Source organism: Uranotaenia lowii, chromosome 2, assembly GCF_029784155.1.
Source record: "Uranotaenia lowii strain MFRU-FL chromosome 2, ASM2978415v1, whole genome shotgun sequence".
NCBI classification, from domain to species: Eukaryota; Metazoa; Arthropoda; class Insecta; order Diptera; family Culicidae; genus Uranotaenia; species Uranotaenia lowii.
In genome coordinates, this window is record NC_073692.1 from 153,604,174 (window position 1) to 153,621,946 (window position 17,773).

The following is a 17,773-nucleotide window of genomic DNA, read 5'->3' on the forward strand; positions in this document are numbered from 1 at the left end:
CTGTAGCTCTATAACTCAGTTGACTTCATCGAATCGAATTTGCTGCTAGAATCCCCGGCAGAAAACGCTCATTATGCTTTCATTAATGGTGCTCATACTGCCTCGGGGGGTTTCTCATTATGCCTCTACAGGGAATGGTTTTCAGATTTCGGCAAAAAATTTTAAAATGCATTTTTAAAACGTTTTTATCTACTTTTTCAAGTTTCCAATTAGGCAATTGACTATTTGAGTGTCTGAACACGAAACAATGATGTAATTCACATATTACAGCTGTTCTCTATGGTTAAATAAGCGTTTTCCTTAAGGTGGCCATTATGCCCCCATCTCCCCTACAATGAAAACTGAAAATTTGTACGATAGCTGGAAATTCAAGAACAAATCAATTAAGTTCCAGAAGCTTCATACTTCAGAAACTGACTTGAAAATCTTGTTTTCAACTAAATTTATATTTAGAGTGTTAATTTTTTTATTTTAAGAAAATGAATTAATCAAAACCAGTAATTTCAACGAAAATTTTGTTTCAAAATTAAAATAGAAATACGAAATTTCCAAATCACGATTCATTCAAAATTCTCAATGAAGAATTTAATCACCGGTAATTATGTTTGTTAATTAGCTTATCAGCCTTATCGGTGAAAAGTGAAATACTTCAGAAAAATAATAAAATATCAGTGTTTTGCAGTTAGCCAGTGAGTATAAGATCGTTTCTCGGTCACGGCGTATACAGTACACTTTCTGAGGGTTGGTGGTTTTAGCATTTGTAAGATGCTAGCCATCATATCCTCGGAAGATGTACGCTTAGAATTAATAAAAAGAAATTTCTTCGAGGAAAAACACCAAGATCTGTGTTTGTGTTCGTTTTTTTTTTAAATAACTAACACTCATCTCAAATGTTTCCTTTTTCAAACGTATAGTTGCAAAATGAGAATCATTAAAATTTGTTTTGAGCCTAGCGCTGATATTCAGAAGCTCAGATAAAAATTTTATAACTTGTAGAATTTTATTCCACATTTTCATCTCTAAACAAAGTTTTTATAATATTCATTTATAAAATGACATTCATAACGAGACATTCTTTAAACAGCTTTTAAAGTGACAATTTCGAACTACTACTATTGAAATAAAAATATCTACATATGGAGAAAATTTGTTAAAAGTTTTCATTGTTCTTCTCTTATTTTATATTTTTGGAAATACATGATATTTTGATCAGTGAAATTTAAGAGGAGGAGGAGGAGCAGCGTACAGCTTACATTGTAGACTCATTTGAAAGTGACCGATTTTTATAAAATTTATAGTTTGTGCAACGTATAGCTTCTAACTTCAGCTTTCTTGGGCATTAAGTGAAATTTTTTGAGCAATCCGTAGCTGATCCACAGTCTTTTTTCGAAGTATTGTTTTTAAATTACGAAATTTTCAAAACTATGAATTTAGTAAAAGTTCATTGGGAATCAAGAGGGATATACTGGTTTAGTCAAGAGTGTCAAATTGACCCTTCAGGGAGTTTAAGTGCTAAAAATTTCTGGGACGGACGGGTTAATAAATTATTTTCTTCACTGGCCGATAGCTTTTATTAATAATTTGAATGAATGATGAGAAAAAATATTTCACTCTAAGACTGCACCACGGTTGGACAAAAAAGTGATTGCGGTTCAATGATTTTATTTGGCAACAAGTTGTCGTCCAACACGCAATAAATACATTTTACGCATTGAGTACATTTAATACCTGATTGAATATGAGGTTTAGAACCAGAATTGATTCAACGTTTTTCAGTTAGCGGAACTTTCTCATTCGCTAGCTCGCCAAAAATTTGGCGAGCGAACAAAAAATTGCAATACTGAACTAACTTTGCTTCTTATAAATAGTGAATTTTCTCACACAGTTTTGTGAACCCACATTGGTTTCAATTTTATTTTCATTGCTATAACCTCAGTGCCATATGTGTCTCATAAGTGTTTTCAAGGTTATCTAGGAAATTGGGAAAATGTTTGTGATTCCGTTTTGCAAAAAAGCTTGGTTAGAACATTTCCTGTATACGTTATTAGTATTCCACATTATATATAAATAAAAGTCTAAGATGAAAAAAAAAATCAAACGTATTATTAATCTCGAATAGAAACAGAATAATTTATTTCCGAACAAGGTTGAGCGACCGTTAAAATCAGTTGCTTTTGAACATTTTTCACTCACCGCCCATTACAAAATTTTTGAGTTCCAATGCCCGAGATTTTGCCAGGTTTTTGGGTAAAAATCCCACATTAAGAGATAAATCAGAAAAACTTATGATAAACTAAACCCTTCATTTCATGATTTTTTTTTTTATTTAAATTTATTTTAAACAGTTGGAAACAATGGGAAAAACTATTTTAAAATAAGATTTTTCTTATGCAAACTTGTAACTTTATTGAACGAAGGTTTAAAATAAAAGATCTCTTGGCTAAAATTCATAATTCATTCATTTTTCTCTCCATATTTTAATTAACATTTTTTAGTAAAATCCACTTAAAATTGACAAAACCAGATCAACATCATATAAAATTTAAATTAAAAAAAATCTGCTCGTGATTGAGATACAGGAAAAAATTTGCATCGTAGCTCTGCAAAATTATGTATATTTTAATGTTAAACCTGGCTCCATCCATAATTTAAAGAGAGCCTTTTCTTTCATTCTGTTTTAGACATTATACCTACAAATTTTGAAGTTGCAAAGTCCATTGAATTCTGTTAACATTGTTTTATTGCAAAATATGAATATCTATAGCGTAGAAAACCATAAATTGCAACGCCTAATTTCATACCTATACAAATGTGGTTGTGAAAAAAGTATTTTTTTACAATTCAAAATCATTGCAGATAAAGCGTGTAGAAAATATTGCAAACGTATCGACTGAATGTATCATCGAATAACAAAGGGGGAGGTTATGTGATCCTGGAGATAAATAAGGGGTATTTTCCTGAAGCGAGAAAAAATTTATGTTTTAAGGTTTAAGGAGTCTTATTGAACTCTTATTCAGAAAACCTTAAATAAATTAAATTCAATGGATAAAACATTCATTGCTTATTTTCCAGCAATATTGTTTCTCGTGTTACAGTCAAAGTAAAAAAGAATTTTAAAATTTGCATCCCATCACATGGTTCCTAGCTTTGAATAAAAACTTTGAATTTCATTGACAAATTCAAACTTTTAAGAATTTCATACAGGTTTAAATGCACTGTCATTGCAAGAATATTTGTAACATCATGGTTTGAAATTATCACAAGCCTTCTTGAAGATCTTTGACTACTCTTGAGTCAATTGCTATGAGGTTATTGACAGTTATTTTGGCATGTTCAAACTGGCGATATCTCTCTTCCAACATTAAAATATTTTTCTTAAGCTCGTGGTGCCAAATGGTGCCAAATCCCATACAAATTAGGTCAACTTAATTGACCTCTTAGAGTTGCCGAAACACCTTTTTTATTAGTTTAGAGTTCAAAAATCGGAATCAAGAACGCAAACCATGGTACATTTTTTTTTCCTGTAGGGGAGAGCCCACTGCGACCAGTAGTTGATCTATTGTGGTGTTTACCCCGCGTTACTATATGCTGTCAGGTTCACCTGCACTATTGATTGGAGTGACGGTTGATTGCTGACTAAGCATTTTATCCCAATCGGGTATGATATCAAAGATGTATGATATAACCTTCTTAGGGCTGATATGCAACCATATTTCTTGTGCGCTTATTAACTTTGCCCCAAGTATACGCTCTCTCCTATTTAGGAGGGCGCAGCAGTTGCATAGAAGATGCTCTGCAGTTTCTTTTTCGAACCCACAGAACCGACAGTCGTCGTTTTGAATAATGTTTATCCTTTTGAGATGCTGTTTTGTTGGACAATGTCCGGTCAAGAGACCTGTGTAAGTACTTAGTTCGTGCTTACTTAAGTTCAACAAGTTTTTTGAGAGTCGTGCGCTTGGTTCAATGAATCTTTTTGCCTGAGTTGCTCCCTCCGCTGTTTTCCAGTTGGAAACAATAGTGGAGCTTTCCCAGTTCTTGAGCTCCATAGTCAAGGCACTTCTCGATACTCCGCAGAAAAGTTCAGGTCCAATCAATAGTCCCTGAGATCCTTCCCTAGCTAGTTGGTCTGCTTCTTCGTTCCCTAGGATACCGCAGTACCCAGTACCATGGTACCCAGAATAAAGATACTCTGTTCCTTATGGCCAGGTTTCTTAGTGCAACTATACACTCCCAAACTATTTTGGAGTAACATGTGAACGTACTTAGTGCTCGGAGAGCAGCCTGGCTGTCAGAGAACATGCAGATACTTGTGTACATTTATCCCCTTTTCAAACAGGCTGAAGTGCATTCTACACCCATAGAAGAGGTTGCAAAAATCCAATGCCTATTTAGCAAATCTCTGTGCCGATAATGCGCTGAAATGTGCACTGTGCCGAAGACGGTATGTTTGAAAAACCGTAACTGGCATAAGGACTCGGCTCCCAACCAAAATGATGACCACTACATTCAAGCGAAACAAGAAAAACATTTTATGGGATTTCCTTCCTATTGGATAATTCATCCCAGAAACAAGAAAATAAAAATTAAAACCACAGCGCTGTAGTGAGAATCGAACTTACATCACCAATTGTATCGTCTTGCCAGTCCGACATTCTAACCAGTGTACTATTCGAGCTTCATGCAGGACGAGGTATATTTGTCATAGGCTTTCTGTTACCGATCAATCACAAAAAACGTACAACGGCGGCTTCCCGGCGTTTGGCCTTCTTTCAATGCATTCCTTTGTCTTAAGATGGAAACGGGAAAGGGAACGGGAAACCCATTGAATGAGAACTGTGCTTTGCTTACTGCCTGCTATTACATACACACGCTACATATACACAGCTGCTAAAGCCGGGCAGCTTGGCCGGTGTTGTTCGCCGGTGAATGTTTTTCTTGTTGCTTTTGCTACATACACACGCACAGCTTAGCCGTGTTTGCCGGTTGATTGAATTAGAAGGAAGTTTTTGTTGTTGCTTTTGCTACATTCACACGCACAGTGCTCGGTTCGCTGGCTGCCTGGTGTTGGCCGGTATTTATTTCCATCCTTCTTCGGCTTGTGATGCGATGGGGAGGGACGCGAAAACGTTTTTATTTTGTTTCATTCAGACATACGCAATTCGGTTGAGCTGGGAGGTTAATGCCGGTGGGCGCAAATCGAATCAATGCCGGTCGCGTTATCTTCTTGTACCAATGATGCTATGAAATTGACTACACGCCTTTGGCACAGAGGCTGAATTTTGGGTGTAGAATTGCTTGAATTTCAGCTTGGAATACCTACTGTTGGCCAGTTTCCCATAGGAATTGAGATCCTGAGACTAGGTCCGAAAACCCCTGCCCCAGTTCTATTATCCATTTTTGACCCATCAGTGAAGAATAGGATCGATCTGGGAGGAACCGCAGGTCCACCTAACTCCCACACGTCCCTATCATTGATAGTTACATTGTATGGTATGTCTAGGTTGAAAATGGGCTCCATCCAGTCATCATTTTTCACAATAAGTGAGCTTAGTTTAAATTTCTTTAGGATTTTGAGGTGTCCTGGTACATCGATTTGAAACATTTTTATATGAAGGGAACTTATGGTATAGCTCAGGTGGCAAGGCTGTCGCCTTCTGAGTCGATGTCTACAAGTTCGAGCCCCAGGGTAAACATCAAACACAGTTGTACAGGATAAGTTTTTCAATAAATGTCCGCCAACTGCAACGTTCATATAAATTAGTGATTGCGATAAAGATGATAAGACGACTATTCTCGAAACAAAAACAAAACTTGAAGTCTGACAATACCAAAAAGAAATTCCATTATAAAAGTGCAATCAGCTTAATGAACTTAACGAACACCTGTGCCTTAAAATAAAGTTCCTCGTGATTATCAATAAATCATCCGTACCAATTGATGTAAAGTACAAGAAGACGCCGAGGACGTAATGAACACTGGTGCCTTCTTTCATCGCATCGCATCATCCAGCGCACTTTCAGAGGATACAAATTTTCACATTCGCGGAAAAGTTTTCCCATTTAGCTTAAAATCGCTACAAATTATGTAGTTTCGCCAAACAGTGAAAATATGAGACCGGAAAAAATCGCTTTTTCACTCAGCTTCGCACCCAACAGCCCGTTGCATAATCTTGGGAGCATCTTCTAGACAGAAGAAAATCGGGGACAAGAAAAAGGGACAAGTTTTAATGCTTCTTTGTCAAGCGATCCGATGGATGAGTTGAAACTCTTTCGAGGAATTGCTCTTGTTGGGTAACGGCAAAAGGGGCGAAATTTATCCCAAAGAATCAAATGTCGTGCAATAGTTCCAGGGCTATCATAAATTCATAAGCGAAGTGGCAGATGCCTTGCAGCGGGAAAAGTTTCTCTGAAAGAAATCGTTTTACAGAAATCGGTAATACTCGGATCGGAAAGTTCAGATGCGAAAATTTGTCAACAGCTGTCTTCATGATGGATAGAAACAATAAAATCATTTTGAAGTTTTCTATTACCTACCTTTTGAAACTATGATGTCTACTTTTACAAATGTATTAAACTTCGAATTAATCAAGTTTGTTTTATTATATCCCATTTCAGGTCTACATCCCGATATGCCGACCTGGAAAAGCCAAAGAAGAAAAAGACACTCAGTTCCACAAGCCTCGTTTCCATACCAAACACCATAAAGTTAAGCATGCTAAATAGTGGTTTGATATCGTTAGGTAAGTTGTTTGTGGCTTTTATTTTTTTTTTTTCAGTACCCTCGAATTTGTTAAACTAATTTTATATATTAATTTATTGATTCTTTAAACACAGATAAAGTAAAACTATCAGCTCGAGGTAAGCTTAACCTAAAAATTTCATCAGTGGTGTATCCAAGGTTAAAATTCAATTTACTGGCTTTTGTTTCTTTTTTCTAATACAAAATTTTATTTTTGGAATATCCTTCATCTCAATTCTAAATTCAATTCTTTGCGGAAGCTTTTCAAACCAAAATTTGTTAAAAAACAATACGCTTGAAGCTGCTTCAAAAATCTGCGCTTCCTGAATCAATTCGTCCTTTTCCACCGGAATTCGAAATCAAAACAAACAATCAGCAGCAGCCTTAAAATCTTGAACTTCCCAGCTAATTCCTGTTTTTTTTCCACGGGAGCCAAATCAAAACAAACAATCGGTGGCAGCAGCCTTAAAAAAGTGCGGTTTCTTAGCCATTCCGTCTTTTTCCACCAGCAGGCCAAATAAAATTAAACAATCAACAGCAGCAGCCTTAAAAATCTGCACTTCCTAAGCCATTCCATCTTTTTTCACCGGAAGGCCAAACCAAAACAATCAACCAGCAGTAGCTGCCTTAAAATCTGCGCTTCCTAAGTCAATCCGTCCTATTCTACCGAAAGGCGAAATCAAATCAAACAATCACCAGCAGCCTAAAAAACTTGCGTTTGCAAAGCAAATTCCGTCTTTTTCCACCGGAAGGTTAAATGAAAACAAACAATCAGCCGCAATAGTCCTAATAATCTTCGCTTTCTGAACCAATTCCGTGCTTTTTTACCGGAAGGCGAAATCAAAACAAACATTCAGCAGCAACTGCCTTAAAAATCTGCGCTTCCTAAGCCATTCCGTATTCTTCCACCGGAGGGTCAAACCAAAACAAACAATCAGCAAAAGGTGCCTTAGAAATCTGCGCTTTCTAAGTCAATCCGTGCTTTTCCTCCGGAAGGCCAAATCAAAACAAACATTCAACAGCAACAGTCTTGAAAATCTGCGCTTCCTAAGCCAATGCTGTCTTTTTCCATCGGAAGGCTAAATCAAAACAAACAATAAACTAAAGCTGCCTTAAAAATCTGCGCTTCCTAAGTCAATCCGTCCTTTTCCACCAGAAGGTTAAATCAAAAAAACAATCAGCAGCAACAGTCCTAAAAATCTTCGTTTTCTTAGCCAATTCCGTCTTTTTTCCACCGGAAGGCGAAATAAAAAAAAATCAGCAGAAATCTTAAAAATCTTAGCTCCCTAAGCCAATTCTTTCTTTTTCACTCGAAGGCCAAACCAAAACAAACATTCAGCAGTAACAGTTTTAAAAACCTACGCTTCCTAAGTCGATGCCGTCTTTTTCCAACGGAAGGCCACATCAAAGCAAACATTCAGCAGCAACAGCCCTAAAAATCTTGGCTTTCTTAGTCAATTCCGTCTTTTTTCCATTGGAAGGCGAAATAAAAAAAAAAAGTCAGAAGCAATCTTAAAAATCTGAGCTTCCTAAGCCAATTCCGACTTTTTTCCACCGGAAGGCCAAACCAAACAAACATTCAGCAACAACAGTCTTAAAAATCTGCGCTGCCTAAGCCAGATTGCTGCCTTAAAAATCTGTACTTCCTAAGTCAGTCCGTCCTTTTCCACCGGAAGGCTAAACCATAACAAACATTCAATGGAAACAGTCTTGAAAATCTGCGCTTCCTAAGCCATTTCGCCAAATCAAAACAAACATTTAGCAGCGACAGTCCAAAAAAAAAGACTTCGCTATCTAGGCCAATTCCGTCTTTTTCCACCGGAAAGCGGAAAAAAAACATTCAGCAGCAATCAAAAATCTTAGCTACCTAAGCCAATTCCGTCTTTTTTCACCGGAAGGCCAAAACAAAACAAACACTCAGCAGTAACAGATTTAAAAATCTGCACTTAGTAATTCCGTCTTATCAATGGAAGGCCAAACCAAAACAAAAAATCAGCAGAAGCTGCCTTAAAAATCTGCGCTCCCTAGCTCGATCCGTCCTTTTCCACCGGAAGGCAACATCAAAACAAACGATCATAGCAGCATCCTTAAAAATCTGCGCTTCCTAAGCCATTCCGTCTTTTTCCTTTGGATGACCAAATCAAAACAATCAGTAGCAGCAGCCTTAGAAATCTACGCTTTCTTAGCCAATTCCATCTTTTTTGCACCAGAAGGCCAAATCAAAATAAACAATCACCAACAGCCTTGCAAAAGCAGGCTTTCTTAGCCATTCCGTCTTTTCCGTCAAAGCAAACAATCAGCAGCAACAGTCCTAAAAAATTCTTCGCTTTCTAAGCCAATTCCGTCTTTTTTTCTACCGGAAGGCGAAATTAAAAGAACAATCAGCAGCAGTCTTAAAAATCTGCGCTTCCTAAGCCAATTCCGTTTTTTGTTCACCGGCAGGCCAAACCAAAACAAACATTCAGCAGCAACAATCTTGAAAATCTGCGTTTCCTAAGCCATTCCGTCTTTTTTCACCGGGCCAAACCAAAACAAACTATCAGCAGAAGCTGCTTTAAAATCTGCGCTTCCTAAGCCAATCCACCCTTTTCCACCGGAACACAAAATCAAAACAAACAATCAGCACAGCATTAAAAATCTATACTTCCTAATCCAATTCCGTGATTTCCACGGGAAGGCCAAATCCAAAACAAACAATCAGCAACAGCAGCGTGAATAAAGTACGCTTTTTAAGCTATTCCATCTTTTTACTTTGGAAGGCAAAATCAAAACAAACAATCAGCAGCGGCAGCCTGAAATACTGCGCTTCCTAAGCCACTTCCGTCTTTTTACCGGAAGGCCAAATCGAAACAAACAATCAGCACCAGCAGTCTTAAAACGCTGCGCTTCCTAAGCCAATCCGTCTTTTTCACCGGAAAGCCAAACTAAAACAAACAATCATTGCAGTAGCCTTAAGAATCTGTGCTAACGAATCTCTCCGTCCCGATGAACAAACAATCGAAGTAGCTTTCTAGTCCCTCCGTCTTATTTATCGATTTATTTTCTGCATATTTTGCATATTTTGAAAGCGAGTGCGTACTTTATTCTATCGCGCACTGTATATGTATTTTAGAAGTGCTGAAATTCAATCAAATTAACCTTCATAATGGATACGACAAACCTAAATCAAGTGTACTATTCGTTTATACCTTCAAAATCTTGGATACATCACTGCGCTAAACATAAATCGGATCAAATAACAAACATCAACAAAACGAAAACAGTAAAAACAATTCAATTATCCAAATGGTAACATCATATTTCGCCCCCCTTCCCATGGCAGATGAAAAGAACCCGCTCTCCCAGACGATGCCGGACAAACCGACCGAGCTGCGGCATTTCGTCAAGCTGTGCGAGCAGCGGCGCAAATTTCCGATCCTGTACAAGCTCGAGTTCCAGACGGCCGTCAAGGTGGAAACGAACACCTGCCGGCATGCGGTCCGGAAAGCGAACCTCCACAAGAGCCAGAACCCCAAATGCATTCCATACGACTACAACCGGGTCGTGCTCGCCAAGTACGAAAACATCCCAGACACCGACTACATCAACGCGTCCTATGTCGATGTGAGTATAGTTACCTATTTCGTGTTTTTTTTCCTTCTATTCTTTAGTTCCTAGTTGTAGTTTTTTGGGTTTTTGTTCCGGTTGGGAAAACATTTGGTCAGTTTCAAACCAAAGGCCATTAGGCAACTTTAAGGGTTGACCGCAAATGGAGTCCGTATCCCAAGCGTTACAATAAGTATGTGGCGTCAAATAATGATGTTGGTTTTTTTTATTCTTTAAAAACTTTCGTATTACCTGTGACAAATTTGTTTTTTTAAGTATTAACTAAAGAGATAAAAGAATGACAAAAAATTATGTTCGCTTAAAACAATTACCTAAATCAACACAATTAAAAAAATACAAGAAAATTTTTAGCCTTGAATGTTGAAGTGAATCCTTCAAATTGAACAGTACCGTCCATACTTATATAGAAATTGGAAGTACGCGCACTGTCAATTCGACTTTGAACTTCCATAACTTTTTACTCTGATAATATTTTTGGATCATTGGATATTTGTGGATTTTCTGCGTAAGATAGATCAACTATCACACTACCTATATCAATAAATTTAAGCTTTGTAAAGTTTGTGTGGCCTGAGTTGCAGTTTAACGAAAATCGGAGTTTTTGGACTTTTACCATTAAAACTTCAATATCTAAGAAACTACGCAACACTTTTTGTAGAGTGATTGTTGAAATAAAAAGTTAACATGTCTGAAGTTTTTGAAAAGTTGATGGGATCAGAATTTATGCGAGGTACATTATTTCAGGCATGAACCTAAAAATACGATTTCTATAGATTTTTTTATGATTCATGAGAACAATATCTTTTCCATCCACAAATCAGTCAAAAAATGTTTGACATAAGCAATGAAGAAAAGTAAAAATTGAATAAATGATCCAATTGTGTTTTGAAATCAGAATCTCACGATATTCTTTTGAGTTTTTGAGTAAAAAAGATTTACTGGTTGTTGAACATAAAATATGATTTTCCTAAAGGAACATTCTTCCTAAATTCTATAGGATGCGTTTTTTTAGATTCATGCCTGAAATATTGAACCGCCGTAACTTTTAATCCCATCGATAGAGCTTTTCTATACTTCTGCGAATCTATATCCAAATATCCAAGGACAGGGTTGTGTTAGTAGGGTGGAGGATCCTTTTTTATGAATGGTGCGATAGTGTTTTCCTACACCTTCTATGCTCCTAGGTTAAAGTTGTCAGAATTTTCCCAGCACGTAGACGGGCCGGACAAATCCAGACTATTTTATCTAAAAACCAGGCAAAATCCGGACATTTTATTCCAAAATTTCTTGTAAAAATCCTCACAATAACCGTGCAAATTTTGTCAAAACCCGGAAATTACTCAACACAAATCAAGGAAAAAATACTTGAAAACATTTTTTCTTGATCAAAAGTCTCTGAATCGTATTTTAAGGCTTTCAAAAAACTTCATGATTATTTTTATAAAAATCGCTCAAACAATTTTGTTTTGAACGCATAAATGAACATTTTTACAACACAATTTGTTTTTATTTTTGTTTGTTTTAGCAAATAAAGTGAATAAATCCGGGCAAAATCCGGGCATTTTCAATTAAATCCGGGCAAGGGAGCCGGACCAGGCTTTTGCAAATTTTGTATTGAATATCCAGGCAAACCCGGATAGAACCGGGCAATCTGCAACCTTATCCTAGGTGTTTCTTAACCTTCCAAAGCTGTTCAGGTTCAAGGCCATACGAACGGTGGGTTTTAGGGGTTAAACCTCCCCCCTTGGAGATTCTTTCCATGTAAAATTTTTAGATCAAGAATTGCATTTACTATAGTATCTGGAAGTTATTTGATCTCCAAAGGTGTTCATTTTAAACAAACATGTCGTAAAATTTGATCGCCTCCAGCTGAAGTTTTTCGTAAATCACTTTAGGCCAAAGACATTGCATTTTACGACATTATATCACCTTCAAGAATTGAAACTTCAGTTGCGATTCAATAAACCGTTTGCATTAAAACTCTAATCTTGACACACAAAAATCCTACCTTAAGAATAGGTTTTTATTAAGAAGTGTAATAAAATAAGATCAGAACATGAAACCAATCGTTTTAACTTCAAAATTCGAGTAATAATTTTACACATCATCAAGTTATAAAGCATGTCACAAGTGTTGAATACTCACAATAATCAAAAAAATTAGTAAAAATAAATCTAAAAACTAGCATCCATAATCTCTTTGATTATTGAAAAATCGTTTATGTCAGGGGTGAGCAACCTTTTGAACCAACGGGCCAATTTAAATTTGAAATCTTGTCGGCGGGCCGCACTTAAAATAACTTTTTTTTTAATAATTAGCAGAACTTCACGTCAGTTTTTATAACTACAAATTTTTGGCGGAGACAAATCTGAAAAAGGAAAAATAAACCGAATTCACGGGTTTAAATACAGAAAATCAACACGACTTTTTAAATACCCGATATTGAAAAGGTACATCACTAAATCTTTGTCATTTCTACTATCTCTCAATTTTTCAATAGTCAATCACCGTCTTCTTAGCGTTGGACGTTGAATTGCTATTTGACGTTCTGTGTTTTGTTTTTCCATAATTAAAACTTGTCCTCAAAGCCTAGATTTTTTTCCCAACGAAAGATAAGAACCTCGTTTTTTTTAAATCGAAGTTTTGTATTGGATCATTGCATTGAGAAGTTGAGCAAAGTTGTACTATCTTCAAAACTACATGCTTGATTCTAGAATTTTTATCCAGATTTTCATAATTTTCAATCTTATTTAGATATCATTGGGATAGGATTTCAATAGCTATATTATGAGTGAAACAACTCAATTTATCGATGTTTGTTATAAAGTTTCTATCAAATTTCTGAAAAAAGCATCACAGATTATCGTCAAATAACTTTTGGGTCAAATCACAAAATTTCCGATATCTATGTTTTTTTATCAAGAAATAATAATTTTTGTCGGTAACTTTAATGTCGGCTGATTCATGTTAATACAAAATAAAAAAATCGTTCACCCAGGCTTTATTATTAAACTTTCGTTTTTCGTATTCAGAAATAAATAATATTTAACAAGGTTTTGGTTTGAATTTTTTTGTCAGTATTTGAATGCTAACAGAACAAGCCTTTTTACCGAATTAGATAGAAAATTATCCGCTGAGCTTATTTTTTATCATTAAACTTTATTTACTTGCTTGAGACGAAAATAATGACTTCACTAACGGACTGCGAAATTCCTTTGATCATGTGTAGATTTAGCTGCATTTCCTCACTTTAATGGATTTTGCTTTTCCAGGTGGTAGGAGTTAAACTATTAGGATTAATGTATCCTGAATTAAAAAAAAACCCTAAATTAGGTTATGCAAATAACAAATATTGCATTTTTGCCTTGAACAGAACATAAAAATGCTCAAAAGCCAGAAAAAGTTAACAATCTCAATGATTGCAAATGCAGATAAAAGCCTATTTTGATCAAGTCATTTAAATTTTCCTAACAATCCATTGTTGAAAAGGCATGAAAATTTGAAAAATGCTTCGCGGGCCGCACAAAAGGGTGTCGCGGGCCACTTGCGGCCCGCGGGCCGCGGGTTGCTCACCCCTGGTTTATGTCATTACAAATTTTATGCTAAGATGAAATATTTTTCATGAATTTCAGACTCAATTCAATATTTTTTCCTGTTTTTCTGAATGCTCAACTCCACATTCAAAAAGGTTTTGATAAATTACACAAGCTCACATCTGCAATTTCTGGTGAAACCTTAAAAAATTAAAATAAAGTATTTAAACTAATTATCAACTCTCCTCAAGACCGCGAATACTTTTATCTTTTGCGATAGAAGTTATTGAGATTTTTTTTTTGTTTCCTTCCACTCCATTTAGTAAAAAAAATACGGGCGTTTTTACAGTTTTGTGAAATGTGTTTAACCAAATTGATTTTAGATACCCTTTAACAGGGTGGCCAGCGAACTGGGAAAATCGAAAAAAACCGGGAATTCATTTTTCCCTGAATAAATATATTGAATTTCATTCATAATATTTTTTTTTCACAAAATTGGTATTTAAATTCCATGGACAAAATTTGGGTAAAAGTCGAGAATTTCTTGAAAAATATTTTTAGTTCATCGTATGCTTTTTAGTGCTCTGAAGTGTTCGAGTTTAGAAACATATTGAGATTTTTTTTTGTGAATTTACTTATGTTTGACATTTATAAATTTACAAATTCTTGACAAGCGTCGAAAACGCGAAAATGATTTCACAATAAAATCGGGAATTCATACCATGCGTGGAAAAATGCGAGAAAACAGAAAAATTCATAATGAGTGACCACCATGTTACATGGTTCTTAAAAGAAATGCACAAAAGGTAAAACGAGATACCAAATATTTGTGTGATTCTGTTATACATTTTGCGGTTTCACTGGTAAACGTATTCTTCATTGATTAAAAATGTAAAAAAAAATTTTTTTGTTAATAATATGTTAATGTTAATATGTTAATAATGTTAAAAATACTGATCGTAAAAATGTATGAGATACGAATCACATCATGATATTATCACATTCAAAAAGGGAGTTTAAAAGGCAAATTCAGGCCTTAGAATAATTTAAAAAATTTAAATTTATAGATACTTCAAATCTAAAATTTGAATAACGATTTTCAATAGTTCTGGAAAGATTGCAAATTTAGACTGAGAATTTAGATAAACATGCCAAGTCCAAAACCAAGCACCCAGAACTCAGTATTCAAGAGGAAACAAAATTTTAGAATATTAAAAGGAGTAGAATTTCAAGGACTCTGTTCTCAAAATTGCAGAGAAAAAAATTAATTTATAATATCAATAAATATCAATCAAATAAAATTCGAATCATGAATCCAAACTTAAGTTGTTAAGTTTTGATTTACAGATTCTTAATTCACCCGAAATTCATCGTTGATGGTTATATTCCACATTTCAGAATTCAGAAACTAGATTTAAATAGTCAAATTCTTTGTGCGATAATTAATTTCTATTGGAACATCATCATTTTAATTCAATCAAAAAAGTGTGGACAAAATTCTCAAAAAATAAGAGTTTTGCAGCAGATGTAGATTGAGATATGAAGAATTTATTAGTATGTATACTAAACATAAAATTTATTATTTTGACACCTTTTCCTTCTGATTTTAAGGGCCTCAATTATTATAATCCATTGCATTTAAACCTGCTTAGCCTATTTTCTGTAGAAATCCCAACAATCATCACCGTTGTCTGTAAAATTTTAATTTAAAAAAATGTCTTTTTGATTTAAAAAAAACCCTGATTATCATCTTCATGTATTTCAAAACTGGGAAGATCATAAAATCCTAATCGAAATAACCGGAAAAAACCGAGAATTTGAAAATGGAAACTCGCTGGCCATCCTGGCCTTTAAAGCAAACATCACATCGTTTTGCAGGATTCAACAAATTTGTTGAATGCAGTGAAATCTTTTTTTTTTTTCAAACTTTCTTCACTAATGCCAGCAATATAAGTGTTGATAGTTTTCGATTTTTTTTTATAACTGTAGAATTTAAATGTTTAAGATAATTTTTCATTGTAATCATCAAAATATTATTCCTTAATTAAATAAGAGTAATAAATTAATTCAGGATCAGTAAGATTTGTTAGTTCATCAGTAATCAATGATTGATTTCACTCAAAATTCAACCCAATTTCTTCCAAAACGCAATCACCAAAGCTAGAGATGGCAGAGATAATCTGGCAAAAGATTAGAGTTTAGGACGCTAAAATCTACCAAATTTTTTAAGTCATAGGCTCCAATATGCTGTTTCCTTGAGTAATCAATAAAATTTTTTAAATAATTTTTTGAAATGTCAAGATGTATTTATCGTAAAATTTCCTTCTGAATTGTTAAAAAAAACTTATCTTTTTCATTTTCATATTTTAAATTGATTTCCAAATAAATTTACCAAATTTTATAGTATCCTTTTTACAGAATTTTTTAAATAAGACTTTCAAATTTTTTTGTAATATTTTAAATATTTTTTTCGTTGTTTTTTTAACCTGATTTTTTTGTGTTTTGAGAAAATAATCTTTTTGGAAGCCTATAAATCTAAATTTTTGATAAGGAAAATATAATTTGTTTATTTTGTCCCAGGGCCCAATATTCCAAAAGACGACGACAAAATATTCAGAGCTTAAAATTTAAAATTAAAAACTTCGCGCTCAAAAATTAAAAATGTTTCACTGTTTTTTATGATTTTTAATCATCTTTCTTGATTCGATTATTTTTAATTAATAATATATGCAAAGTTCGAAAAAAGATTCGGAATGGCAGCTTTAAATATTTATTACAAAACGTGGAGCTCCTTAATTATATTTCTATCAGTTCCTTATTGATCATTCAAGAAATCAACCATTATCCAACCTGTACATTGTCATCTTAAGCTTTAAATGATGAACTGAAGTCTGAAATTAATTTTACAATTACGTCTTCATTTCTTTTTAAATCTGGTGTTTTATTTTATATACTCTTTTTCCGTGCACTGAATCTTATGTCCGAAGTTTTAAATTGTGGTTTTATTTAAAATTTCAATTCGCACTCCATTTCTGCTATTTCTGAAATATTGATTTTAATTTTGTAAACTAGACTGCTTAGAATTTATTTTCTAGCAAATTTGTAGTTTAGAATAAGGATAATCATTTTGAATAATTTATCAATAATTTATCGGAAGCCGCAATAATTTAAAACAATGATTCTCATTGATTTTGGTATCAGTTATAGAGAATTTGTTTTCGTGTGGTGGTGCACCGGGGCACTACCGGTAGTGCACTTTTTGCTGTTTTCATGCTCGTTTTCAGGATGAGTAGTCCACTGGTAGTGCACCATAAAGTGGACGGTGGAACACTCTGAAAATATTCGGTGTTGCTTGCGCTCTCACCAATACTATCATGAACAACACGTGCTTCCCGATGTAAACAAATATCAGCTGGTTGGTTTATTTCTATACCACAAAAATTGCGTTCAAGTTGTTTTTTCTCTTTATTATCCCGAAGAACGGAAACTTGTTCCGGATTCGATACCAGTGCCGTTTCCAACAGAGGCAGAGAATTTCACCTGGATGGCACGTTCCAAAGCAAACAACGCTCCCAAGAAGAAATGTGCCCAGAAGGCTTGCTGCAATCGGTTCCAGGCGATGCCGAAAAAGAGCAGCAAATCCGAGTGCAAAAAGGCCAACTCAAAGATCTGATGGAATCGCCCAAACCGAAAAGTTTTCTTGATCGGGAGGGTCCTATAAGTTGGTCTCCACAGCAAGAAGCGTTCAGCTGCATCGAAGCTATTCTACTACAAGCTAGCTTCGAGCTGTGCCTTAGGGTGACGATGCTTGGTTGCGCCAAGTCCCGGATTCCCACCCGTTGCCCTTCAAAAACGGTAGTTCGAGACTACACCCGCATTGGGAGCTTTAATTTCGT

General features: G+C 35.0%; 1 protein-coding gene across 5 annotated transcripts in view; it reads left to right on the forward strand.

The window, feature by feature from the left end:
* Positions 1-17,773, forward strand: part of LOC129741633 (receptor-type tyrosine-protein phosphatase kappa) — a 480,680-nt gene that overhangs the window by 394,757 nt on the left and 68,150 nt on the right. For all 5 annotated transcript variants that reach the window (XR_008736462.1, XM_055733377.1, XM_055733376.1 and 2 more), the window contains 3 exons: positions 6,615-6,739; positions 6,834-6,857; positions 10,061-10,341. Coding sequence is in view for 4 of the 5 variants with exons in the window: in XM_055733377.1 (XP_055589352.1) it covers positions 6,615-6,739; positions 6,834-6,857; positions 10,061-10,341 (430 nt within the window). In the remaining variant the exon portion in view is untranslated. The remainder of the gene's footprint in view (positions 1-6,614; positions 6,740-6,833; positions 6,858-10,060; positions 10,342-17,773) is intronic.